The sequence below is a fragment of the Lupinus angustifolius genome, chromosome LG12 (genome assembly GCF_001865875.1).
Source record: "Lupinus angustifolius cultivar Tanjil chromosome LG12, LupAngTanjil_v1.0, whole genome shotgun sequence".
Taxonomy (NCBI): Eukaryota; Viridiplantae; Streptophyta; class Magnoliopsida; order Fabales; family Fabaceae; genus Lupinus; species Lupinus angustifolius.
Window position 1 is genome coordinate 10,369,823 of NC_032020.1, and position 26,514 is coordinate 10,396,336.

A 26,514-nucleotide genomic window follows, 5' to 3' on the forward strand; every position below is an offset into this window, starting at 1 on the left:
GTAGATTTGATTTACATAAACTAATTAATATGTGGAATAAATCGCATACTAACACATTATGAGTTGTAATTGGAGTCAATCAGTTTTCCATACAATTTTTATGTGCAAGTGGGGTTTATTTAGCCTTTGAAGTAATATTCTGGTTAAATATTGTTTTTTAATATTAAATATAGACTAAGAAATAATTAAATTATGTAAAAGATTATTTATTTTAAATAAAATATACTATTTACAATAATTAATCATATTAATAATTTTCACAAAATTATACATCAAATACACTAGTTTTCAGTAAAATTAATAAAATTTGGAAGATTAAATTGGTGATAAAAAAGAAGACATGTAAGTAAAAATATAATTGAAAAAACATATATATGAGGAAAATAATCCAAAAATGTCAACTTTAAGGAACCAAAAGTTATTAGGTTGACCTAATATATCTATCATGACACAACTAGTGATAATCCAATCAGTTGGTGCTGAATGTTTAAGATTTTCTTATTTTAAAAATAATTCATTTCTTCTAAATCTTGTGATGTTTAAGATTATATATGTAGTTTGAAAATTTATTAAATATAATATATATATATATATATATATATATATACGAGTTTGAAAAATTAATAAAAATATGTCCACTGAATTTATATTGATGTATTGAACAACAAATTTATGAAAAGAAAATAAAAAGAAAATTAATGAATGAGAATATAATTAAAAATGTGCTGAATTACAAAACATAAAATATTAATATAAAATGAAAAAGCACCACAACATCCAAGACATAGAAGATAGGGATTATTGATTCCGATGAAAATTATGGTCGATTTTGCAATAAAATAATGATTGAGGGTCTGAAAATTGGAAAAGATGTAAAGAAAAGGAAATAGATAAAATAATTGATTCCTCTTTGCTAGTACGTCACAATCTCAGCTGCTTTCGAGAAACCGATCCTCACCGACTTCTTGATCCACACCAACGCTTAGGATTCCCTCACATTTCTGTCTCTCACTTTTATCTATTCATAAAATAAACACTAGGATGTTTACAAGTTTCTTTATGTGATTATTTAAACAAGTCATTACAGTATCAAGTCACTATTAGAAAATTACCCACCATTTATGTTAGTATAAAAATTATATTATCCATCAATTATTTTTATACTTATATTTACAACTAATGTTCTTTATATCCATAAACAATAGTGTTACATATTTAACTCAAAAATATTATATACACTCAAGTTTAAAATTTCAACACAGCCTAATACACAGCATTCATATGCATCTTATCTAAAAAAGAATAAATAATAATTAATAGATGAATAAATAAAACACTAAAGTATAACAACCTTTACATCACAAGTGTAATAAACTCTATCAAATTCACAACAAACCAAATTGTTTTATTTTTAATTTCCTTTATATTTATGCACGTTTAAAAAAAAATCATTTGAGATTAAAGAAAAGCTACCAACAAGGTGTTAGTGATCTGGTAATGTAAAACCTCATTAAATTTAAAGATGACTAAAGATTAATGATTCTATTATTGTGAAGGACACTTTTAGGGAGAAATAAATGCATACCCTAAAAATGAGTTAAAAATTATAATACGTGGATTCTCTAAATAATATTTTTATTAAAACAAAATCTCCTTGTATCGGTTATGTTTATAAAAAGCCACGAGTGAAGAGGTGCAATTGATGGAATATTATATTTCATTCCGCACTCTGTCACTTGTATCGTAAAGCTGGTTGCTTCGGATTGGGTGATTCTATTGAACAAAGTTTTTACGTTCAGGCCACGCAACGTAACACACGATTAATTTAATTAGGAAGACATACTTTCTCTTTAGAAGATGCAAAATGTCAAATTTGAATCTCCAAAAAATGCTAATATCTGATATTCTGAAAATTAACTTAATACTTTTCAGATCAATTATGTTTCCTTCTTTTCTTAACATACCTAATTCAGATCTCTACTCATTTAATTAGACAAACATTCACCAAGTCAATTGATATTTATTATTTTCAAAAACAGAGTTGAGATTTTCCAATATTGCATCATGACTACTCTAAAATTAGACAAATATATTTACGAGAAAGTGAAATTTATTATTTATGAAATAATTAGTGATAAACAAAATATCATTTTGCAATACATACAACTTTTTGTGGGTAAACGAATTTAATATAAAAATATATCATTTTATTTTTATTTAATTTTTGAAAAGCTATATTTTATATTTTGTTTGACAAAGATAAACGAGTTTTGTTGAGTTCGTCCTTTTGAATAATAATGAGAAAAAATAAGATGACTCTCATCCGAAAAACAAACTGGCAAATACACTGTAGCAAACATTTTTGCACGATGTATTAAATTATAAGCTAATTTGGTAAGTAAACACAAAAAATTGAACATTATAGTTTTTCAGAAACATTCGAGATTACTTCACCTCAAAAATCATTGTAATACTCAATAGTTGCTTCATTTCAACTTTGATACATATGCCCAAAACATAGTTAGTTAGTTATGTTATGTTATGATGTCCAATCTCCACATACAAACAGAGCAACCACCTCCCTCTCAAGTCCCTCTTCTAACTTCCATTTCAAACCAACAACAACAACAGAATCATGAAACCGTTTCTAATTCTAACAACAACAATAATAACAATAACAACAACAGCAACAACAATGATGATGAAAGCAAAACTGAATTGGATCAAACTTTGGCGCGTGTAGAAACTTACCTCACGCTCCTAGGCTTTAACCAATCTTCCATATTCACCTTCATACTCTCATGGACACTTTTCGCTACGGTTGGAGTTGCGTTACCATTGATAGCGCTTCGTTTCATCAATTGTTCTTCTTTCAACTGTGAAAGGTTTGATATTAAGAGCTTCGAGATCGATATCGTTGCTTTTCAGGCGAGTCTCGCTGCGGTTTCGTTGCTCTGTTTATCTCATAATCTTCGCAAGTATGGTCTACGGAGGTTTCTATTCGTTGACCGTCACGGTGGGAACATGGCTTGTTTTCATAATGATTATGTGAAGCAGATTTCGGTAATGCTTGTTTTTTCTTAATTTTCGAGTTTATGATTTTGAAGTTTGAATTAATTGAAGGATAATTGATTTTCTTTGATTTGTGTTATATTTATTGTGTTTGTTTGTTTGGTCAAATTGAATTGTTGTTTGCTGTGCTTACTGTGTTTCCAATTTTATTTGAAACAAGTTCATGTGAGCATGAAGTTCCTGTTTTCGGTTATATTTAAGGTTCTTAGAATCTTAGGTAGTGTTTGGTGGAAGTGTTATGACATCCAGCACATAGGATATAAGTTACATTATCATTATAGCATAATATCCCTGTAAAATATAAAGATTTATATATAGTCTACGTTATCCACCATTTATTTGAATAATTTTTTTTAAGAGTCAATGATGATGATTAAATATGAATGTTAGATAATATAGTGATAATGTATCAAATGTATACACTGTAGACGCGTTCATATTTTTCTCTTATCATTATGGCTCTGATGGACATAATTAGCTTGTCAACTGGTTGAAAGCTTATAAGCTAAGAGCTGATTAAATATATCAGTTTTTAGTTGATAAGCTAGCTATCAGGTGTAACTGAAATAAACACCTAACTTATAAGTCATAAACTATCTGAAATACCTTCTCAACTTGTTAAATAAGGTCCATTGTTGAACAAAATGAAGTAACTTCTTTTTGATCAAATAAACTAGCTGACTAACTTTTAAGGTATCTCATGCCCTTACCAAATACACACATGTTTGGTGAATTTCACAAATAGAACACAATACAACTTAAGCCTAAAAAAGTGAGATTTTTTTTGTTCAGTGAAGAATAATCAAACCAAAGAGAACAGAACATAATCTAATCACTATGTTAATGTTGTGTTCTTTTCTGTTTCTTTTATTCTGATTCAAGATTACATCATCTTTTGCTCTAAGTATGAACTTGTCCCTGCTTGTTCCAAGCCCTTGCATTTTTTCTTAGTTCTGTCAGGGTATGTATTTCAATAATCAGAGGTTGGTTAACTAAGTTAGATTAGTTTGTTTAATCAGCAAGTTGGTTATTATTTAGTTAATTTCTCCAACTCTTACTGTGTTGCTCAATATGTTTCAGTGGAAGAGTTTGGAGAGGAAGTGTTGTGAATTATACTTAGAGTTACTTTAGTTAATGGATTAAATTGTTAGTTAAGGAGTCCAGTTGTATAAATAAGCCTTAGAATGGCAATGTAACTCATTAAGAAATTATGCCTTTCAGATGAACTTGGTCTTGACTCAAAGAAGGGAGAATTTTAGTTGTATCAGGAATTGAAGGAATTTTTATGAATATGTTGCACCTCTCTAATCTCCTCCATCCAAATACAACCTATAAGCAATTCCTAACCAAGCAGTGATATTTTCTTTCTTTCTAGGGATCTATGCGCTTGCTCATTCTGTGGTTGTTGCCATGTATCCTTCTGAAGACAGTGCGAGAAATTATCCGCGCTTCATATGCACAACAAGGATCCTGGCAGCTCTCACTTGTTCTCACATTAGCTTTGATTATATCATGGACCTATGTGAGTGCAATCTCTCTGTCTGCCAGCATTTTGTTTCACTTGGTCTGCAATTTGCAAGTTATCCACTTCGATGATTATGGGAAACTCTTGCAAAGGGAAAGCGATGTGTTAGTTTTTATGGAGGAGCACATTCGGCTGCGCTATCATCTCTCCAAGATAAGCCATAGGTTCAGAATCTATCTTCTTCTAGGGTTCTTGGTTGTCACAGCGAGCCAGTGTGTGACGCTGTTACAGGTCACTGGTTATGCTGGCTCAATTACCTTCATAAACGGTGGTGATTTTGCTGTAAGTTTTATTCTTATTTTCAAAGAGATTATGCATTGAGATTAAATGAGTTGATCCTATGTCCTGTTAAGTTATCCTGCTCTCAAGTAATGTCTCAGTTCTTGAAAAGCTAATCATTGTTGCTTTATGATTTTGTCCACGTTTATAGAATTTAACTTTCATGATTTATGTTTGCTGAATTTTATACTGTTCGTTCTATCAGGCATCTACAATTGTTCAGGTTGTCGGCATCATCATTTGTCTACATGCAGCAACAAGAATTTCTCATAGAGCTCAAAGTGTTGTTTCACTTGCAAATATGTGGCATGCACTACTAACATGTACTTCCTCTGATCCATCTCAAATGAGAAACGCTGCTAGTTCAGGGAGCTTGGAGGCTGCAAACCGTATAAACTCAATACATTTAGACTATTCTGAAAATGATCTAGAGTCGATGGACTTCGCCCGATCTGGAATGCCCACGAATACTCAACTGGCTTCCTATTTATCCTCACATCACAGGAGACAAGCTTTTGGTATGTAATTCAACCATTTTTTTGTCTTCAAGCTGATAAATTTACAAGTTCTTGTAATTAGTGACAAAATTTGTTTATCCATTACGTATACCCTTTTATTGCAGGTCATAAATCATATGCACTTTTTTCTCTCTTATTGACCATATAGATAAGTGACAATATTTTTTTCTTTATATATGCTTCACCAGTGCAAGTTTATAATTTCATCTTGCATGAGGAGCCTTAAATAATCTGACAGTGTTACTTGGAATGCTGTATGTAGTAATATGGCGGGACCAAATTGAGATGAATTGATACCTCAAGGATTATTATAACTTAGAAAGATCAAATTGATAAATGAAAAGTGTATTGCTAAAAATTAAATACCCAAATTTACTAATTTGTGATTTTTGTATTCATCTTCATGTTGAACATTCAATACAGGTTGTAAGCATTTAGTGAAATTAAAGGGGTATTTACTATTTAACTTGTCTAAGAGAAAGGAAAGTTTTTCACTTATTTTGATTCATCTGTATATATAATCCCCCATTCTTGAAGCAAAAACAGCTTCATATGGTTATTTCATTTTAAAACAGCAGGCCGCGATAATATTTATTTGTGATACTTTATGATTAGATTAACTTTTTAGGACCATCTTCTACATGTGCAAGTGAGACGAACTCTCAGAACCAAATCTTTGGAGTTAGATTAGATAGGTTCACTCTGTTCGAATTTGAACTCTTAAAAGCAGCTTTATGTGTACCCTTTACAACTAATACAAAGAGTTGAAATTTAAAGCAAACTTACCTATAAATTAACTATAAAAATTTGGTGATTGAGAGAGTAACCATGTTAACTGTTTCATCTCCCTAACAGTATGGAATTATAAAAAAATAACAGCCTAAATACTATTCTATTTGTTAAGAGTACATAAATCACCATTTGGAATTTTGTGGATCAGTTCTGTGTATTTTCCTTGTTTATGGGTGCTTGTGTGATTCTGTATACTCCAGGTGTTGAACTTGGTAACAATCATGTTCATCTCATTAGACTTGCTATATAATAACCCGCTTTTGGAATTAAGCTGACAAATCATTTTCTTCCATGTTGAAGCAATTGAACGTTGACTGTTAGCATGTTCTATGTATATACTGGGATCTGATGTTTATTAATTCATTTGAACTTGCAGTTATGTATTTGCAGACAAATCCGGGAGGAATCACTATATTTGGATGGACAGTTGACCGGTCTTTTGTCAACACAATATTCTTCCTTGAATTAAGTCTGGTTACTTTCGTTCTGAGTAAAACCATAATTTGAGGTTAGAATTTGCATGCTGATACCAATTGACATAATTCTTCTAGCTGACTGAGGTTACTAAATTTGGTACATGCCAGAAAGTTACTTGCACACAGAGAATGCACGGGCGTAACAGTATTGCCACTAGTCAGATCTTCCATGAACCTTGGGCATTGCTGTCCATGTCTTCAAAATTCTGTTCATAATTTTCTATCCTCTCATCAGCATAGGTCATCGTCATTTTCATCCTAAGATTCCAATATTTATACCACTTTCAAATTTCTGCTGACTTGAACAATATAGGTTATCTGATTGCAACTATCTCATCTGTAATTGAAGATAATCATGTTTACAACTTGTGTTGAAAATTTCAGCATCTGGTGTGCATTTAAGACCGTTTTCCTGTTGGATTCCTAATTCCCTTCTCTTTGCTTTGAGGACTGAGAACCAACTCACAAGCAAAACCGTACTCAGAGGTTAACTTTACCTACCTAAGGATGTTCGTTTCAATTTCTTATCTGGTCAAGGCTGATTTTGTTTGTATAAGACAATATTGGGCTGCTATCCGGGCACCAGTTAGAACTACATAATTTAAATATATCGTCCTATCTTTTTTTCGCTGATAAACGAATGTACTGAACGATTATCTTATGTATAAAAAATGCGATTCTAGCCTTTTGTTATTGATAAATAATCCATCTAATTTTTCTTTCGTTCACTATGAAAGCATATTTCTTTACTTTCTTTAATGGACAAACATCTTTATTCAGGCAATTAGGAATGCGTAAACTTCACTGCATGTTTAGTTATGCTTGTTTTTACTTCTCTTATCACATTTTTTATAAACTAAACTTGTTTACATAACAAGCTAAGTTTATGAGGAAAAAACTTATAAACGGAGAAAAATAGGTGGAAAAGCATGTTCCAGTTTGAAGGAATGTCTTTTTTTTAATTTATGATCTCAATTTATAATCGTAAAAACACAATTTATACCAAACACACGTTTTAACCTAAATCCAAGTAGATAGGATCAGCTACCATTTAGTTTGAATCACGCATAATAGCTTTGACTTAAACTACATTTGACACGAACAACCCCCATTTGCGTGTCTTGCCATTTAACTACATATCCTGAAAACTCTTCTAGCTCCTTCAGTCTAAAATACTTAATTGGCAAATCGCATTGCCTTTTATATTTCTCAGGCAAAATACCTCTACAGTTGCCTCGCAAAAGAAAACAACAAATTCTTAAAATAATAAAAAAATTATATAAAGGAACGAAATATTAAAAATTAAAGTAGGCAACATAGAGCCACATTTGCCTACCTGATGCAAGCAAAGTCTCCATATTGAAATAAATCATTGTCACGGTATAAGCACCATTGTTGATTGCACTTAGGCACTGTCTAAATGAAGCCCACTCAGGTCAAGAAGCACATCATGCTGCACGTTAAATAATCCCAACTCTTTAAATCAGGTCCTCAGAAGCTCTAGCAGACAAGCATGTTGATCGTATATTTTACCACTTCACAACTTCAAATTCAACATCCCAATCTTGAAAGTTAAATAGTTCATACTAATCATCTAACCCCAACATACTTTTACCTAGTCCTCCTCTACCTTCCATGCCTTCGCATAACAATCACATTGCTACAACCTATAAAGCTAAACTAATTGCAACTATATGGTGTAAATGGGGAGTGGAGGCTTTGCATTTTCAAGTAACCCCTTCTCCTAGCTGTACCAATTAATAGAATTTGATTGTACTACAAGGTGCATTATACAAATTAATCAATTATTGGCAAAAACATGCATGTCACAGTCAAACATAAAAAATGTTTTATTATGAGGTTACAATTACAAAACCTATAGGTATAGGAAAGCTGCAGATGTTAACTCCTTTAATGGGCAACAGATAATGGGAACTTAAGGGTCCATTTACTAATTGGTTATTGGAGGGCAATAGAGATGAGGTAAAGGCTTTAAAGTCATGATATACACTTGTTAGATAGTTCTCAAACCTTCCCTTTCCCTCTAAAAACCAACTCGTAAACAATCCCTAAGGGACGACTTGCAAGTTGGGTTTTAGAGAGGATGGAAGGAAAATGGAAGGTTTCCCCTCCAAAACCCAACTTGTAAACGGACCCTAAAGAAAGAAATCACGGATAACCACAAGACACAAGCCATTTCATTCGTAAATGATAGTTTCATAAAAAACAAGCTCACAATTTGACCACCATTAAATGTCACCATTTTAACACAAGATCTGGTATATGATTACTGATGGAACAGGAAAATGTCTCATTGATATATGTTAACAACAGCGAGGGAATAAAAGCAACAATATTAAACAATTGAACAAATAACCCCTGGGGTAATTATCAACATGCTCAAAAGATGGAATTACTAGGATCATGCAAGTTCTTATTTCAAACCCTTACGAAGTATCCATCCAGTACATGAACCAGAAAACTCAATCTGTCATTTGGAACTTGATGAAAGTGGTAGATTCAAAAGGAATTAGCAGAGGAAAACTACATTTGCTGGATATTATGTAATAGCCTGAATACGGTTAGAGCCAAAAGGAATTATATATTTACATTATTTCAGACCCATGTAGATATTTTCAAACAAGCTCATGCAAAGTTCCATAACCACAATTGGGGGAAAGGAGATAAGTTTCTCAACAAACCATAGGGCACAACATGATAAATGCTTTCTCTAGGAGTTAGTTCTCTTATTCAATCATATACTTGACCGTGAAAGTTAAATGAAACATCCAAGAAATGCACAATACTACGATTTCATAATCAATCACATATCCCACTGTCTAGGAAGTGACTTAAAAAATAAGGAATTATTATAGCATGAACTTCAGAAACACATTATAACAAACCAAGGTTTGCACTGTGTACCTCTAGAGAGCCTGAAGGAACAACTAATTGAAGTTCTATACTTTAGAGTATACTGGTAACCTCCTCAACCTGCTTGCTTTGATACTGCAGTGACATTTGCAGATAAATGTCATAAAAGAATTCTTGGACTTGTCAAAATATGATTCTTCAGACGATGAATAGATATGATAATTCGCATTGTGTTTAATAATTTGCTATTACTCTTACTTGAGGTGTAACAAGCTTAAAATAAATTGTACATTTTTATTCTCATATGGAAGTGGAATGGAAGCAAAACATTGTGAATAAAAGCAAAATACTATTCACAAAAACACAAAAAAAGGGAACCAAGATGAAAAAGAAACTGATAAGGAACAAATTCAAGGAACCTGGGCATAAGTCCCCACTGATAGTTTAACCTCAATACAATTAGCATTTTAATAATTTATGTGGTTAATAAATAACATGCAATTAATGCCTTAAAACAATGCTCAAGATGATTTCAAACATCTATCATGGATACTATTTCTTAGTGCCTTAATGACAGGCGAGTAGAAGGTGATTTCCTAACCAGCAAATATAATGGGAGAAAAAATACCCCTTCCCTCAGTTAATTGATGCTTCGGTGTTCACATTTAAAAGGCAAAATAAATCCAAGAGCTCATGAACAGACAACCATCCAAGAAACATTCTTCTAGCATTGTCCTACATTTTAAACACAAGAACCCATAAAATTCTTCTTGGCAATTCAGCTCACTTAAATATAAGAACTTCCAACTTTCACCTATGAGGGTAAACAGTTCAAGTGCAAACAAATCGATTGCTTCTAGTTTCATTTTCTAAAAATAGTGGAAATTCCATTGAAGAGCTAGTCATTGTGATTCCATTGAAGAGCTAGAAATGCAAAAAAAATGAGCAATTTCACACACACAAAATGTCACAACCACCCCCAAGAAAAAACTAATTAACATTAATCATCCGTCCATTGCTAACAGAGGATAACTCTGGCTAATAGGCACTATACCCCACAGACAAGCATAACCCTCATTCCTTAATATCCAAGATATCAAAGGAATGTCATTACCTTTTAATGCATAAAATCACTGTCAATTTCTTCGATGAAATGCGCGGAAGGTCATCTTCCACTTCACACCAACCGTCTCTTGCAAACACAATGTGAATATTAAAAAAAGAAAGAACTTATAACTGCTAGAAAATTCATACTGCTTTAAAACTCAACCAGATAAAATTTGTCTACGATATACCAATGAAAATATATTACATACACAAGTTTCAGCAGACACTGACTATTCCTATTTTCAGAAGGCACTTAATGCAACACCTTGAGCTGCAAGCATTAACCCAGATGCATTTCTATATAATGGCCGAGCATAAGGAAGGTTAACCTGAAATAAATGGTTCCAAGGAGGTAAAAGAATACATCTCTGCTAAAACCAACAAGTTCCTGCTATAAAAAGTATGAATGATCGTCTAACAGACAAAGCTCGCAACTTCCATTCACCGCATACTCTCACCTCATACATGCAAATATTCAGTGGTATCATAATGAACATTGAGATATAGGTTTTGATTGCACCGTTTTTAGCCAAAAATCCCCCCGGTCCCTGTTTCACCCCGCAACTCCTTTCGGCGCTGCTCTTCTAAGGGATCTGGACTCTTCAACACCCTTCGTGTCCGCCTGTTAACATCATAATAGAACATGTGTTATCTACCAAAAGAAATTAAATGCATAAATAAATAAAACATTGACAAATTAAAATTGTTTATCCAGACACCACAGAATTAGATCGGCTGCCAACTGCCTAACTACTTTATGCAGGCTTGGGACTAGCTATGTATAGTTACTCAAATAAATAGTAAAATAAATAAATTTTAAAAAATCAGCACTAGCAGTTTCTGGTTTAGGTCAAACTACCTGTCCTGAGCATGTTGAGCAGGAAATGTAGGCATGAATTCTTTACTCTTGGGAAGAGGAACTTCACGGAACCACTCATGATTTAGGGCAGCTTCAACCGTGATTCGCTGCATATAATAGGTTTTTTCCTTAATATTAACATAAACAAATATTTATTACCAGATTAATTCAAGCAGCTTGTGCACCCTTTACCTTTTCAGGGTCATAAGTAAGAAGCTTGTTCAACAAATCAAATCCAGAGTCAGAAAGAACTGGAGATCCAGTGAATGACGTAGCAGGAAACTTTTTACGCAGAAGGTTATACCTGAAAAGAACATTCTGATTGTTAATACAAGCTAGAAAAGTGGTGCAACAGTACAATTCACCAAGAGAGGCCAGATAGCAAGACCAGAACCACCCAAAGTTGGAAGCCTGGGAAAACAGTGGCAAAAAATAAGAACAGTGTAATTAAACAGCCAATGTCTTGAAAAAAGGAAATTATTAGTACTTACTGGTGTTTGACAAAATTGACCTTGACTCCAGGTAATTTTGAGAACCCAGGCCAAATTGTTTCGTTTGGTGTGCCAAGAATCCTGAAAATCTGCAAGTAGAACAACAAATGTCAATCGACCAGCAACAACTATAAGAGAAAGTCAAAAGCGAGAGACCTAAGATTAAAAGAAAAAGGATAAAAATGAGCATGAGTTCATATCTGCTACAAGTAAAAAATGACATTTAACTTATACCTTGTCTAGTTGATCAAATTCCGTTCTCCCATTAAATAGAGGTTCCTTAGATAATAGCTCAGCCATTATACAACCTAGAGACCACATATCAATGGCTGTTGAGTACTGTTTTGCCCCCAAAAGAAGTTCAGGTGCCCTGAGAACACAGACAGTCTCGAAGTAAATGATCTGATGCATTAGGGTGACTTGAAAAGGGGAGAGCTGATAGTTATGTTTACTAAAAGCATTGCCACCATATTAAATAGGGATATACATAAGCATTGCCCTTATGTCAAAAGACATCATAACTAACAGCAAGCTTGCAATATTACAACATGATAATTTTTGCAGAATAACTACAACCTTCATGTAAAGATTAAGTTTTACTGTAATGCACCAAACATGAAAGCATGACCAAATAGTGTTCAAACTAACAAGAAAATCACAGAAACAAATTGCATATATAAATAAGCAAATACCACTCACCTGTACCAAAGAGTAACCACCAACTGTGTATACGGTTTCAATGGACTCCCATACTGACGAGCCAACCCAAAATCACAAATTTTTAGCTCACCCCTATTATTCAGGAGCAGGTTCGACGTCTTCAAATCCCTGTGAAGCACCCAGTTCTCATGAAGATATTTCACACCTTCTAAAAGCTGAATCATTAAGCACTTTACTTCACTCTGGCTAAATGGTTGCTTCATTGACTCCATTAGTCCTTTAAGATCATGTTCCATGTATTCCATAACCATGAAAATACTATCAAGGCTACTGCCTACTACTACTTCCTTGACATCAACTATGGATCGATGGTGAAATGAAAGAAGAATGTTTATTTCCCTAAGCGAAGTCAACGGAAATCCTTCCCTTTCCTTCTCCATCTTGACCTTCTTCAAGGCTACAGTTTCCCCAGTCTTCTTATCTCTGGCTCTATATACAACACCGTAAGTTCCTTCATCTATCTTGTTCAGTCTCTCAAACTCATCAACACTTCTACAACCCTGAAGCATGTTAACCGATCTTTGTGGAGGAGTAGGAGGTTCTGGAGTCCCCCGTCCATGATCCTCATCTTCAGATTCTGTATCTGAGTGACTAACACTATGAATATGATACTCATCTTCAGATTCTCCACCTTGAGCATCAATCTCCATGTAGTCATCCTTTTCAGATGCACTACCAGGATGATTGTCCCCGCTGGAAGTCCTCCCATGGCTACCTCTTCCACCAGAATCAGTAGATTTAGCTCTACCTCCTCTTTTAGATTCCTCCGGGCTCAATAGCTTGTTCCTTACTCTCGTATCCAACTCCTCGGGAGTCATCCTCCTCCTCCTCCTGTTTTTAGGCATTTCCTCATCTACACCTATTTCACCTTCATCACCGGGAGAGTTGTCTCTATCGGCCCATCTTGAAGATGATATATTTCGAGCTGGAACAATATCTTCCCTTTCTGGCAGCTCAGGCTCAGCTTCCGGATCATTATTGCCCCAAGTCTGCTCCTGATCATTAACCTCAGTTTCTGCAGGCAACTCAAGATCCCCACCTTCTCCTTTTTCAACAGCACTTACTTCAACTCCACCATATGGAACACTAGGCGGCTTAGAAAACGCTTTTGGCAGTGGTGGCGGAGGTGGAAGTTTAGTCACCGATGTCATAGAAACCGTAACTTTGGATTTGGATGACTCATTCACTTCCTTGTCATCCTGATCCCATACTATCGGTGAAAACTTCCTCTTCCTGCTTTCTTCAACCTTCACAATAACCTCAGTCTCTTTCACCATCCAAGATTCTGATTCAATACCATCATCAGACCCACTCTCACTCGATAGTTCACCGGGCTCCCTATCCATCGTCTTCAAAGAAAAAACACACCGCCGGGGACCAAGGCCACCACTGCTACCAGAATCACTCCTACTTGATGACAATGACCGGTAACTACCATTCACAGAACCTTCTCCCTCCCTGATATCCCTCTGCTGAACCCTAGTCCTATCCCTTGCACCCCTACTCCCACCTCTGACAATCTCACGGTCACCATTCCTAACACAATCCAACTCATCTTTCGAATTCGCAAAAACTCCCCGGACATTCGACTCACGGTCCCTGACCTCATTGTCACCGTAACCACCATGTCTCCCAGCTGCCATATAATCTCTATCTACCTACGACAACAAAATTCCCCACACACACAAGAAAATCCTAATCCCTAACAAACGTAATTATTATTTTGTTGTATAGAACACTTAACCCTAAACACGCCGAGTTTACAAGAATTAAGAAATTCTATGGATCGAACACAAACCCTAGCTACGAAGAAAGTAAGGTCGAGGGAATTAAAATTGAAACCCTAGAGATTGATGATAATAGTAATAGAATTGAATTGACTCACCAATGATTGAAGATCCAAGATTCGATGATAGGGAAAGAGGAAAAAAATGATTGTAGGAGTAATCGAATCGATGCGATTACGAATAAGAAGAGATAGATGCGAAACCCTTTTTGTTTGACCACGGAGATATGAAAATAATGAACCGACTCGTATTTTATCGTCCTTGCCCCGTTTGGGAAATAAGTAGTCGATAAATATTACCAAACAATTTTGTCCAAATACCTAAGCTGGTATTACCACTCATATATTTTTAAGTACGACCAACAACGCCTTGGTTAGTGTAATGTTCCACTGAATCATTAATGTCAAATTGATAATTTAATTCTTGAAAACGACATTTATTAGAAGGGTCTGTTACAAATTCGAAAAAATATTAGTTATTTATACAAAAAGTGAAACAATATTTTTGGTAATACAAAATAAAAATTAAGCTCTAATAGAAACATACCCTAATTGTTGTGTTGGGTTTCATCTCAGTTGAATTTAAGTTGGAGTTCAAAAATTAGAGGAGCTTAATATTTAGGGTTAAAGACAATCTAACTCATCTCATAAGCATCCGCTTCTACTTGTATGTCTTTTTCAATTCTATACAAAGTAATAGATATGTTTTTAGTCCAAAAATGGATGTTGTATTTTGTTTTGAGGACCATATATTTTCATATTTTTAATTGATTTTGTTAGATATTTAGCATGCTCTTTTGTGAATAATTTATTGTTGCAATGTGTAAATCTTTTTATGTCATTGTTGATTTTAAAGAGAATATATTATATTTAATAAGGTTTATGTTTGAGCTGAACAATTAACCTAATGAATATTTAAGGATAAGTTCAACTTCAAATTTAAATTAGGGTTCAAAAGTTAATTTATAATGGTGGCAATGCTTTCCCAACCCATATTCACCTTTATTTTCAATTATATACTTCATTTTTTCCACCAAAGTGTACAAAGGTGCCTTAGATGATGTGAGTTAAAAACTAGTAATTCTTTCATTGTTTTTTTAATTTCATTTACTATCCAGTTCTCACTTTTAATTCTTACTTTGATTTTTTAAAATTAAATTCTCACATTTACCTATATTCTTAATAGTTGGTGTAAGATCAATGATATAACATGTGAATGTGGTTCATTAATAAAAATTTGTTCTTAAATAAATAATATGTTGAAAAATTTACACATAAAACCTTAAACAATATATGTTTGTAGCACATTACCAAAAAAATGATTTTTTAAAACGTTTACAAAATCACCACTTCTTAAAGAAAAGTTTAAAACAATTTTTTAATAAAATTAACTTTAAAAAAATATTTTATCGAAGTGGCTTTTAAAAATATGATTTTCTTAAAAAATAATTTTAGTTCCACATCAAAAAATTAAATAGATTAGATATTCTTCTATCTATTAAAACAGATTTATGGATAAATTGAAATACATCCATTAAATTTTGATGTGATGATATTCCATATATTAGGATCTATATATAAGTCCATCCAACGGTGACACGTAATTAAGGGTGGAAACAGGTCTGACCGCCTATTAGGGACCTATTACATGGCCTATAATAAGTTAGGTCAGACCAGACTTTTTTCACAAACAGGTCAGACTTAGGCTTTCTAAAAAAGTCTATTTAGCTTAACAAGTCAGTCTTTAGGTCACCTATTAAGCCTAATATGCCGGCATATTTAATTATATTATATAAGAATGTTGAAATTATACTATTTTAATATAAGAAATATTATTATATATGTAATATTATTATAAAAATATAATTTAATTATTAGAGTTAGATGAGCCTAACTAAAAATAAGCCTATAAGTCCATTAAAATGTAGATATGGTAGACTATTTTATGAGCATATAATATAAGAGAATAATGTATCTTCTCGTATCATGAGATAACTTATCTCTTCTAGCTAGTAAAAATGTGACATGTGTGTTATTTTGTTTATTTTTAAAATATTTTTATAGAAAATGATGAAACATGATACATGTCATGATTTCATTGACAGAAGAAAATAACTTATCTCCTTATACTAGAAGATACTTCATTCCCATAGTATAATAGGTTATGTCAGACCATGCTTTTAAACATGTGAGACTTAAGCTCCTATATGCTATATAGGTTATGTCTGATTAAGGCAAAGTCTCACCTGACATGTTTCCACCTTTTACACGTACTTAATATAAGATCTATTTGCAGAATTTTTTCTAATCAACTTACTTCTACCTTCAAATTACTTGAACTTAACCAATACAAGATTTACACAAATTTATACTTTACACTTAGACTACAACAATTTTACACTCAATTGTGAATCCGATATTAGTATACTCTGGCTCTAGGAGAAATTATGAGTCCTAAATGTTGAAAGGAAAAACGAGAAACATTGATGATTTGCAAAGAATAATGTAAACATGCAAAATTATTTAAAAAGTAATAGAATATGATTAAAAAGGTTTTATATTTCAAAGCAGAATAATATTACATGTAGGTTGGTACTTGAACTTGTTACCAGCAAATAGAAGGTAACTTAAAGTTGAAAGAGAATGAAAATGAAGAAGGAACATGTCCTGTTCTTCTTATATAATCTGCTCTTTCAGTAGTCCTCAAAGCTTTTTCATTCAGCTTCACTTCTGCATTAGCACGTTTCTCTTCAGCTATTCTCTTAGTTGCAGCTAGTTTATTTGTTAACCTTTCTTCTGCCAAAGCTTTCATTCTCTCAGCTTTCACCTAATAATAACATATTAAAGAATGGATAGTGATTCTTGAACATCCAAGTAGGGACAACCTATGATGTTTTTACTTTTGTAACATATTTTTGAAATGTGTATATAAAATAAGTAAAAATAGCCAAGAGATAAAAATACATGTAAGGCCTCATTGGATTTTCAGAAGAAATAAAATATCAAAGTTTTGAGAGAAAATATTAGTCCCTATCAACAAATATGAATTCCTGACATTGATATGATTCTAATTTCTAAGTAATGAAAAGAAGCATTACTCATCAAATTTTGAGCCCCTAGAGCCCAATGATTAAAGCATTGCATGTTTGGTAACTAGAGGAAGCTCTCACATACTAGATTATATCATTATGCATCAGTCATGTATACATGTGAAAAGTGTACTGTTTTGAAGCTATCAAACACGCAAGAGTGCTTGGTCCTTATCTTTTTCTGACCCTTCATTGTATTAATATTTTTCTATTCACTGCAAGGGGAGAGAAAATTATGCAGGCAGAGAACATAAAGAAATAAAGATCCCTGCTACGCCATGTTGCTTTTTCAGGAATGATTCTCCTTGTCGGTGTGTTTCATAGAACCTTCAACTCTATAATTATGAACTATTATGCCAAATGGCATAGCATTCTAAACAGAAAAAAGAACAGCACATAAAAAGATGAGCCATGAACTTTTGTTGTTGTTACGACCAAGATTATTCTCTCGGGTAAGAAATTAATCTCTTTCACGGTACATAGTTGTCCCTCCCAACAAGTGTCACTTTCAAGGAATCAAAACTTTGAGCTTTTAGTATCCTTACGATCCAATGAAGTCTTATACTACTAAACCAACACCTTGTTGGTAGATGAGCCATCATCCAGACCATAGCAGATGAAAGGTTAAAATCATTGGCTGTTATTCTAGGGAAATGATTGTACCACAATGCCAAACTAGGAACTACCAACAAGACCATTTACAAGCTGTGAATTTCTCAATAGTTGTATATTGCAAGGAAACATAATAAATACACATTAGTTCCATACACATATTATTATGTATGATAGAATTAAAACTTAGATTAGCAGAATTGAAGTGTAGATCTAAGATGGTACCTCCAATTTCTTCATTTCCATTTCAGCTTTTCTTATCTCATGATTTTCCCAGGCTTGAATCTTCACCTCTTCACGCTTGAACCTAAAATAATGTTTCAACAAAAACAAACTTTATCAACATCTTTTCATTCATTTCTGAGGTCCATGGTGGCCTGTGACATGCAGGAAACTCACATGGCCTAGAACATTTTGTAAACATTTGAGTACAATTTAAGTTGAGTGTTTACTAATAAAATAACTGCATATCATAAAGGGTACTACACATCTAATTACACACATTACTTCACATTTACACATTTTCACCATCTCATTAAACTTATACAAACTCATTTTCTGAACACCTATATTCTGATTTTGACACATGTCTTAAATCTTAATGCTATGGGTCGCGTAGCCGAAAATCGGAACACATTTTTGGATCATAAAACAAGATTAATTAACATGTTAATTACCTGGCCATATATTTGGCACGTTCTGCCTCATCCCAGGCCATTGCTCTAGTTTCTAGAGGATTCAACTTTCTACCATGATCTTCAATCTTCTTCTCTGGCACCTTATTACAAGAACTAGATACTTCTCTAGTACCCTTTTGTTGACCCTCAGAAGCATCTCCTAAACCATTTTGCACCCTCATTGGAGTTGAAGTCCCTGAATGAATAGGACTTCTTGTTGCAGGAGTTGTTGCTCTAATTGGTGTAGCAGTTCTAGAAGGTTCTTGGCTTGCAATAGGTGTCATTTCAGTTCCCATGTCTCTAAAGCATAATGGTTGAACTTGAACTTGAACTTGTGTTGTGTTCTCTAAAGCCTTATTATTGCTTCTCCAAATTGATTCCTCACATTCTACCTTCTTGGTTTCTGCTTCATAGCAAGTAGTAGTACTAATACTAGTACTACTAGTAGTAGTATCATAATTTTCTTCTTCTTTCTCACTACTTGAATATTCATGCTCCTTTTGTGGCACATGAGCAATTAGTCTTAAATCATCAGCATTTGAGTTTCTTGGCTTGTTTTTGGATTGGCTTATTTCTCCAACTTTTGATAACCCAACAAGCCATTTTTGTGCATCATCCCATTTAGATGGTGTTGGTTTTCCCATACTTGTTCTTTGATGATGATGGGAAACATGTGTAGTAGCAGCAGCAACATTTCTATTTGGTGTTTCTTGTGTTGTTGTTGTTGGTCCATGGTTATAGCATCCTTTATCTTCAAGGTATCTCATTCTCAAATATGTGTCTATCAGAACAATGTAGGATTACGCATATGGCTTGAAAAACCTGTCTAACAAACTCTACAAAGTGAAAATTTTAGTGATGCTACAAGTTTTTTCTCAAGATCTTATTGTATATTGAAAATCAACATGCTATAAATATTGTAAGAAAAATAAATCTAGTAGAAATATAATATACTCATAGCTTTTAGAACTTGCATTCAGGTTGAAAATATCTGAAACTTTTTTTGCTACAGAAAGAGGCCAAGTTGAACTAAGATAGAGTACTCTGAAGTTTTAAAAAATCTTTGAAGATCTTTTAACTAAGCTTAACAATGAACTAAGTAAGGCATAATATGCATCAAGGAAGGTAAATAGACACATTAAGTTCCACTTTTGATTCTAAAGTTGTAAAATCTTTGCAAAAATATTGTATTGAGGCCCACTAGAAGAGAGAAAAAGAAGTTGAAAAAAAGACTGAGTTCACAGATTAAAGCTTATTTGAGAGAATAATACTTACTTCAAGCCATGAAATTCTGAGAGTTGCAGAGGTAATAGGTGAGTTTTAGATCCATTGAAGATTACAATACTAAAAATAGTAAACTTTGCATGGTTCAGAAAAAAGAAAGCATCTCTCTTCTTACATATGAGCCTATGACAACTATTGATACTCCCTCCCACAAAAATAGAAAAAAAAAATTAAAATAGGGGAACAGTTTTCCGAATGCTCCATAATTTCTATTTTTTTACTAACAAGGGCATCTATTATGTTATAGGTAAAAAATTAATTTGTTCTGTGATACATGACTGAATAAATATTATTTATAGGAATTAAATTTTAGACATTTTGATATTTCCGGGATCTAAAATTGTTTTATACCACTAATTTATAATTTCCTTATCACGTATTTCATAACAATTTTAATTAAGGTTTCTAATTATTTATATATTTTTCTGGCAAAGTGTATCAAGATAGAGTCTAATATCTAATCTCATTTATTTACATTATTTTTTGAAGAGTTGAAGAATCATTGATAATTAAATATGAGAGAAGAATGATACAATAATAATATATAAAACTCTTAATGTGTAAATTTGTTTGGTATTACTCAGAGTATCTTCTCACATAAAAAACTAATTTATTGACTGTCCCTCCCAACAAATGTCGCTCTCAAGAATCCAACCCTCAACATTAAGATCTAGTAAAATCTTACATACTACTATCTCGTTCATGTGTGCATTTGATGTGTGCATTTGTTTTCTCTGTTTTAATATGACAATGCTAAAATTAATGTACATTTTTACTCCTTTGTTATATTCTGTCATAATTATTGTACTCAATTCTCCACATTTATTATTATAACTCCCATTATGAATTGAGATAATGTACATAGAAGTATTATAAAACAGAAAAAAAAGCTCAAAAAGAAGAAAAGGGTGCATAAAATAACTATTTTACCTTGGAAATTGGAGGAATTTTTATTACTGTAATATCCTTGTGATAATAGTTTAAAAAATCAATGATAATTAAAAATAAATAATAGATAATATAGTAATAATATAAAAATTCTTATACTATTAATTTATATCTTTTTCTCAATTTTTATTACAACAAGGTAAGTAAGTGGCATGTGGGGGTGCAATATGCAATTCATCTTCACTAAGAAGTTGGCACAGGAAATCTTGCAATGACTTTATTGGTTTCTATGTCCGTGACATCCACTAGCTACTAATATAAAATATTGAACTGTTTCCTAGGGAAACTGAGTCAATAAAATAATATCACCTTCACACTTTTAAACATATAATATTTATATTTTTTATTAATTAATTATTTTATGTATCTGTTTATGTTTTATTTCGACTTTGTTAATTATTACACCTGAACTTTGTATAATGAGTAAGGTATTTTTAATGCAAGTGTAATTTCAGTTTGTTTATTTCATTAAATTAAATGCATGACTTTAATAACATTTTTCATTATAAACATTTAATTTTTTTTTCTTTATCCCGAACAGTAGTTATGAAAAACAATTTAAATTATACTCACAATATTACGTACTATCGTATATACTTAACTACTTAAGGCATGCTTGAGGAAATAGCTCAAAAAAATAAATTCGCCTGGTAACTTCTAAAAAATAAGTCAAAAAACATCATTTTGATAAAATTTATTTAAATAATTTAAATAAAAACTCATCAAAAGGTTATAAACTCCCTTACACCAAATAAGTATTACCATGTAATAAGAATTTCATACTAGTAATCTTATTCTTATTTTAGGAACTCATACAAGTAATTATTCATAATACACCTTATCTCACATTTAAATACTATGTTATTTCTTTTTTAATATTTTGTACCTTGATTCGAATGTATACTGCTATAGATCTGAACCAACACATGTTGCATTACTCTATTCTTTGAATCATCTTTGTCCTTTCTAACGGTTACTAGATCTATATAAATAAATAAATATAATGATGGACACGTGGACGGTGAGAGATTAACAAGAGCATATATTGAGCTGTGATATTATTGGACTAAGGTTTATGATAATGGAGGTTTCTGACCTTTTCACGTGGCCATGATATTCTATGTTTCTAAGCTATGGTTCTGTTGATACGGTCAGTTTCATAAATTTGATTGTTTTCTTACTCATCATGGACAAAAAAAGTAACTGATTCAATTGGACATTGATGAATTAGAGATAAAAACATCACAATTTATAAATCACATTGTACAATGTCAAGACTTACAATTTTATGAGGACCATGACCCACATTTACATATGCTATCCTGTGCTAAGTGCCAAACTATATAAATGGCAGGATATGGGAAATTCATGGAATTAAATAATATCAAACCTATAAATTTGGTTTATAAATATTTTACATGTACTCGATTTTTATTTTATTTTTTAAACTACACAAAAATAAGATTATCTAATGAAAGAGAGAAATCTGGTGAAGAAAATTTTATATGCATGTCATTTTCCTATTTAAAATTTATAAATAACCACAATTTAAAACTCTTATTATTAATATGTATCAATATATGATATGTTAGTAGTACTTATTAAGAATGTAAGAACACAATCTTGTCTAAAATAATATTATCTCTAAAATAAGCAAGTATGAATTTACCACTGATTTGATCAACTACATAGTAATTTGAAGTATGCCCTTAATTTATTCAAACTAGTAACCATGGTCATCAACATCGATGATGATCGTGACAATAATGACAATGACAATAATAATAATAATAGTGATAATTAAGATGACAATGACAATCTTGACAGATGGTTGAGATTGACGTAGTTGTGAAGATAGTTGAGATTGATGTAGTTGTGAAGATGGTCGACAATGGGATGATAATTGTGGCGGCTATTACTCATATTAAAATTCTATGGAATTGATGATTGAAATTATGATTTCAATTATAAACTAACAAGCTTATATGATGATTAATATTTTGAGGTTGAATTGCAAATCAAGCTATAATTCCTTCTCCAATGTTGTGTCAAAGGAACACTTAAGAATCCTATGATTCAATTGAATAGAAAGCAAAATCCAACAGAAGTCATGAGAAAACAACCTTGATATAATCATCTGAAAACTTACTTTTAATTTTAATAAAATACATTGATCATTTAGTTGATGCTATATAGCGAGAGAAAGTTGTTAGACTATTGTGCTCCCCTTACTTTATAATGTTTTTATTTGTTTTTAAATTTATTGTGAGTACTTTTTTGTTCTCTATTACTCTCTTTAATTGGTTGTAGTGAACTTTTTTAGACTGTGAAACAAAACGAAATTTACAACAAATTTGAGGAGCCCAAATAAAAATATGATGATGGTGCAATGCCAAAATGTTCACCAAAATAGTGAAGCAATAGAATGGGTATAGAAGAGAGTATAAGGAAAATAGATAAGAATATAAAGTGATTGGATCCCAATATTTCATTATTTTGAGCCTAACAAAATTGGAAGTACATTTCCCCTTACTTATTTATACTTCAACAACATGGGTAATGTCTTCTCTCTTTTAGTTTGAGCACATGCTTTGATAGTATGACATGGATATCAGTTCCAAAGTGGTAGTTGTAAAAATTATGAAGTTGGATTCTTGTAAGTGAAAATAATTGAATGCTACGCTAAGCCTACCTTTAAGGTTGAGTCATGCATTTCACATCTTCCCAAATTCTCACCTGCTGAAACCATTCTGCTAATGAAGTTCTAATCAAGAAATCACTTTGAAATAAAAACAAAATAAAAAAGACTCGCCAATTTCTAATGGTCATTCCTTTGCCACCAAAATTAGTAGTGGTTCTGATGTAATCTTTAACCAATGGTAATGATTATCTAATTTATAACTTGTATATAACAAACATCACAGAGCATGAAGGTGATGATAGAAAAGTCGATAGCACAAAAAGAATAAAAGATGATGGAATTAAAAAAGAGAAGCAACTTGAAAGTTAAGAAAATAATGAAAGATAACGAAGAAACCTTGGTAGCTAAAGTTATAAACTGATACTATATTTTAATTGAGTTATCAATTTTCTATTGGTCTTATAGAGACAAGAAAAAAATGGGAAATAAGATATTCATTCTAAAATTTGATTACTATAAATTGAGTCGTAGTTCATTATAATAGTTTGGATGAGTAAATTTGATATTTTAGATTCTTTATAGTAAATTTGGTAAAGTTAGTTATACCAAAAGGACACGTGGCAGAAGATCCTGCAGTTGAGCACAACAAAGGCAACAAACGCATCAGGAAAGGGAATGTTAAATTGAAGGATTATGTGATGATTGGGCATGAAAATATATGATCCTACTCTGCTAAGAATATGCTACAATGTCTTCTCTCTCTACTGATTAAATCTTCTTCTAATTATTTCCAATTTTCCTTTTGTACTAGCCACTATACTTGTATTCATGAGCTATAACTTCCATACTTCTTTTATCTAATACAAACTTCTCTTAACTCTCCATTCTTGAATCTTCCCTGAACTTTAACGTTTCATTTGGTGCTTTCATTGAGCTTCCATGGCTGAGAATACTAGATCGAAGGATTTGCAGGCTACTGTGACAAACCACTCTAGTGAGCTTCATCGATTGACCTAAACGATGGATACTAAGTTCAATGAACATCATGATCGTATGGATCAAATACAAATGGCGCTTTAACAGATTTTGCTGAATACTTCTCACAATAGTGGAAGCCAATTGAACTCAGGAACTTCACTGGTTGCTCAAGAACATACATTCCTTTCAGTTAAGGACATTTCTTTGGGTTTTCCTCACTTTGATGGCACAACCCCAGTGTTGGAATGGATATTCAAGGCTGAAAAATTCTTTAACTATCACAATACTCCTGATGCATCCCGAGTGGACATTGCTGCCATGCACTTTGGCAAAGATGTGGTGCCATGGTTCCAAATGCTTCATCGAATTTCTGCAATTGGTACATGGCTGGATCTAACATGGGCAATGGAGTCCCAGTTTGGACCTTCTCCGTATGATTGTGCAATGACAGAATTATTCAAGTTAACTCAAACAGAAGAAGATCAGGATGACACCTGGCAAATTGAGGTACAAACTGATGAGGCCAGTGAAACACAGGTTAATGGCCATCATTTGTCTTTGAATGCATTAAAAGGTGGCATGGGTGTTGGCACTATCAGATTTTTGACTCACATTGATAAACTTCCTATAACTGTCCTAATTGATGGTGGCAGTTCTGATAATTTTCCTCAACCAAGGGTGGCTAAAATTTTAAAGTTGGCTATTGAACCAACTCCTATGTTCAAGGTTATGGTGGGAAATGACAATTACATGACTGCTGAAGGGTTGATCCAGCAACTCAATGTGCAAGCTCAAGGTAATTCGTTCTAATTACCTGTTTTTCTGCTACCAATTTCTGGTGTTGATTTAATATTGGCAGCTAACTGGTTAAAGACTATTGGCCCTCACATTGGTGACTATGAGGCATTACAGTTGAAGTTTATGTGGGAGGGCAGATTTACCTCTCTCAAAGGAGATTTGGATTTAGCTCCTACTCAAGCAAAGCTTCATCACATCCATAGATTGGTGCATACAAAATCCATTGCTGAAATATATAGCCTACAGTTGATGGAAACTGATTCCACTCCCCTTTCCTTACAACACTTACCTGATGCTATGGAGCCATAATTGGCATTATTACTACACACTTACAGTAAGGTGTTTGCCACACCTGTTTCACTCCCCCCTCTAGGTCTCATGATCATTCTATTCCATTGTTGCAAGGATCTAATCCTGGCAAGGTTAAACCTTACAGGTATCCTCATAGTCAAAAATAGGAAATTGAACAATTGGTGCATGACATGTTGACACAAGGTATCATACAACCCAGCAAGAGTCCTTTTTCTTCTTCAATAATTTTGGTTAAAAAGAAGGATGAGTCTTGGAGAGTATGTACAGACTATAGAGCTCTCAATGCAATCACAATTAAGGACTCTTTTTCCAATTCCCACTGTTGATGAACTAATTGATGAATTATTTGGAGCCTGTTTTTTTTTTCAAATTGGATCTAAGATCGGGGTATCACCAAATATTATTGAATCCTGAAGATAGATTCAAGACTGAATTCTGAACTCACCAATGCCATTATGAATGGTTAGTCATGCCATTTGGCTTGACCAATGCTCCAGCTACATTCCAATCTCTTATGAATGATATTTTCAAGGGCCTCTTTGTTAGGTATCAGTGGTCTAGGAACACCTAGAAGGGGGTTGAATATGTGTGGTGGTTAAAAAATTACCGCTTTTTAACAACAACCCAACTACTGGAAAAACTATCCAGTTAATCGATTAACGGAAGGGTTTAATCG

At 32.8% G+C, this 26,514-nt stretch overlaps 3 protein-coding genes across 5 annotated transcripts; 1 reads left to right on the forward strand and 2 right to left on the reverse strand.

Annotated features, from left to right (window-relative positions):
* Nucleotides 2,460-7,136, forward strand: LOC109362373 (putative phosphatidylinositol N-acetylglucosaminyltransferase subunit C). 3 transcript variants are annotated; one of them, XM_019608110.1, is made up of 5 exons: nucleotides 2,462-3,063; nucleotides 4,448-4,879; nucleotides 5,082-5,227; nucleotides 5,270-5,394; nucleotides 6,563-7,136. In XM_019608110.1, the coding sequence occupies exons 1-5, from the start codon at nucleotides 2,542-2,544 to the stop codon at nucleotides 6,691-6,693; spliced, it is 1,356 nt and encodes a 451-aa protein (XP_019463655.1). In that variant the 5' UTR covers nucleotides 2,462-2,541; the 3' UTR covers nucleotides 6,694-7,136. The 3 variants fall into 3 exon arrangements, with proteins under 3 accessions (XP_019463656.1, XP_019463655.1, XP_019463654.1); XM_019608111.1 differs by having other exon boundaries at nucleotides 2,460-3,063; nucleotides 5,082-5,394; nucleotides 6,577-7,136; XM_019608109.1 differs by having other exon boundaries at nucleotides 5,082-5,394.
* On the reverse strand, nucleotides 9,379-14,726 carry LOC109362371 (cyclin-dependent kinase G-2-like). The gene is given in 8 exon segments (XM_019608108.1): nucleotides 9,379-9,671; nucleotides 10,651-11,265; nucleotides 11,503-11,609; nucleotides 11,695-11,850; nucleotides 11,853-11,913; nucleotides 11,994-12,082; nucleotides 12,228-12,363; nucleotides 12,693-14,726. Coding segments are annotated over 7 exon segments (2,310 nt in total). The 5' UTR covers nucleotides 14,357-14,726; the 3' UTR covers nucleotides 9,379-9,671; nucleotides 10,651-11,168.
* LOC109362987 lies at nucleotides 17,041-20,306 on the reverse strand. Its single transcript, XM_019609122.1, has 4 exons — nucleotides 20,153-20,306; nucleotides 18,878-19,713; nucleotides 18,426-18,507; nucleotides 17,041-17,326 (listed from the first exon to the last, which is right to left on the reverse strand). The coding sequence occupies exons 2-4, from the start codon at nucleotides 19,642-19,644 to the stop codon at nucleotides 17,105-17,107; spliced, it is 1,071 nt and encodes a 356-aa protein (XP_019464667.1). The 5' UTR covers nucleotides 19,645-19,713; nucleotides 20,153-20,306; the 3' UTR covers nucleotides 17,041-17,104.

Excerpts from the sequence above, each read along its gene's own strand:
- LOC109362373 (XM_019608109.1), top strand. The coding sequence starts at position 2,542 with ATGATGTCCAATCTCCACATACAAACAGAGCAACCACCTCCCTCTCAA. Across the intron at positions 3,064-4,447 it reads ATTATGTGAAGCAGATTTCG|GGATCTATGCGCTTGCTCAT; the intron begins GTAATGCTTGTT and ends CTTTCTTTCTAG. Across the intron at positions 4,880-5,081 it reads TAAACGGTGGTGATTTTGCT|GCATCTACAATTGTTCAGGT; the intron begins GTAAGTTTTATT and ends TCGTTCTATCAG.
- LOC109362987 (XM_019609122.1), bottom strand. The coding sequence starts at position 19,644 with ATGAGATACCTTGAAGATAAAGGATGCTATAACCATGGACCAACAACA. Across the intron at positions 18,508-18,877 it reads CGTGCCAAATATATGGCCAG|GTTCAAGCGTGAAGAGGTGA; the intron begins GTAATTAACATG and ends ACATTATTTTAG. Across the intron at positions 17,327-18,425 it reads TGGAAATGAAGAAATTGGAG|GTGAAAGCTGAGAGAATGAA; the intron begins GTACCATCTTAG and ends TGTTATTATTAG.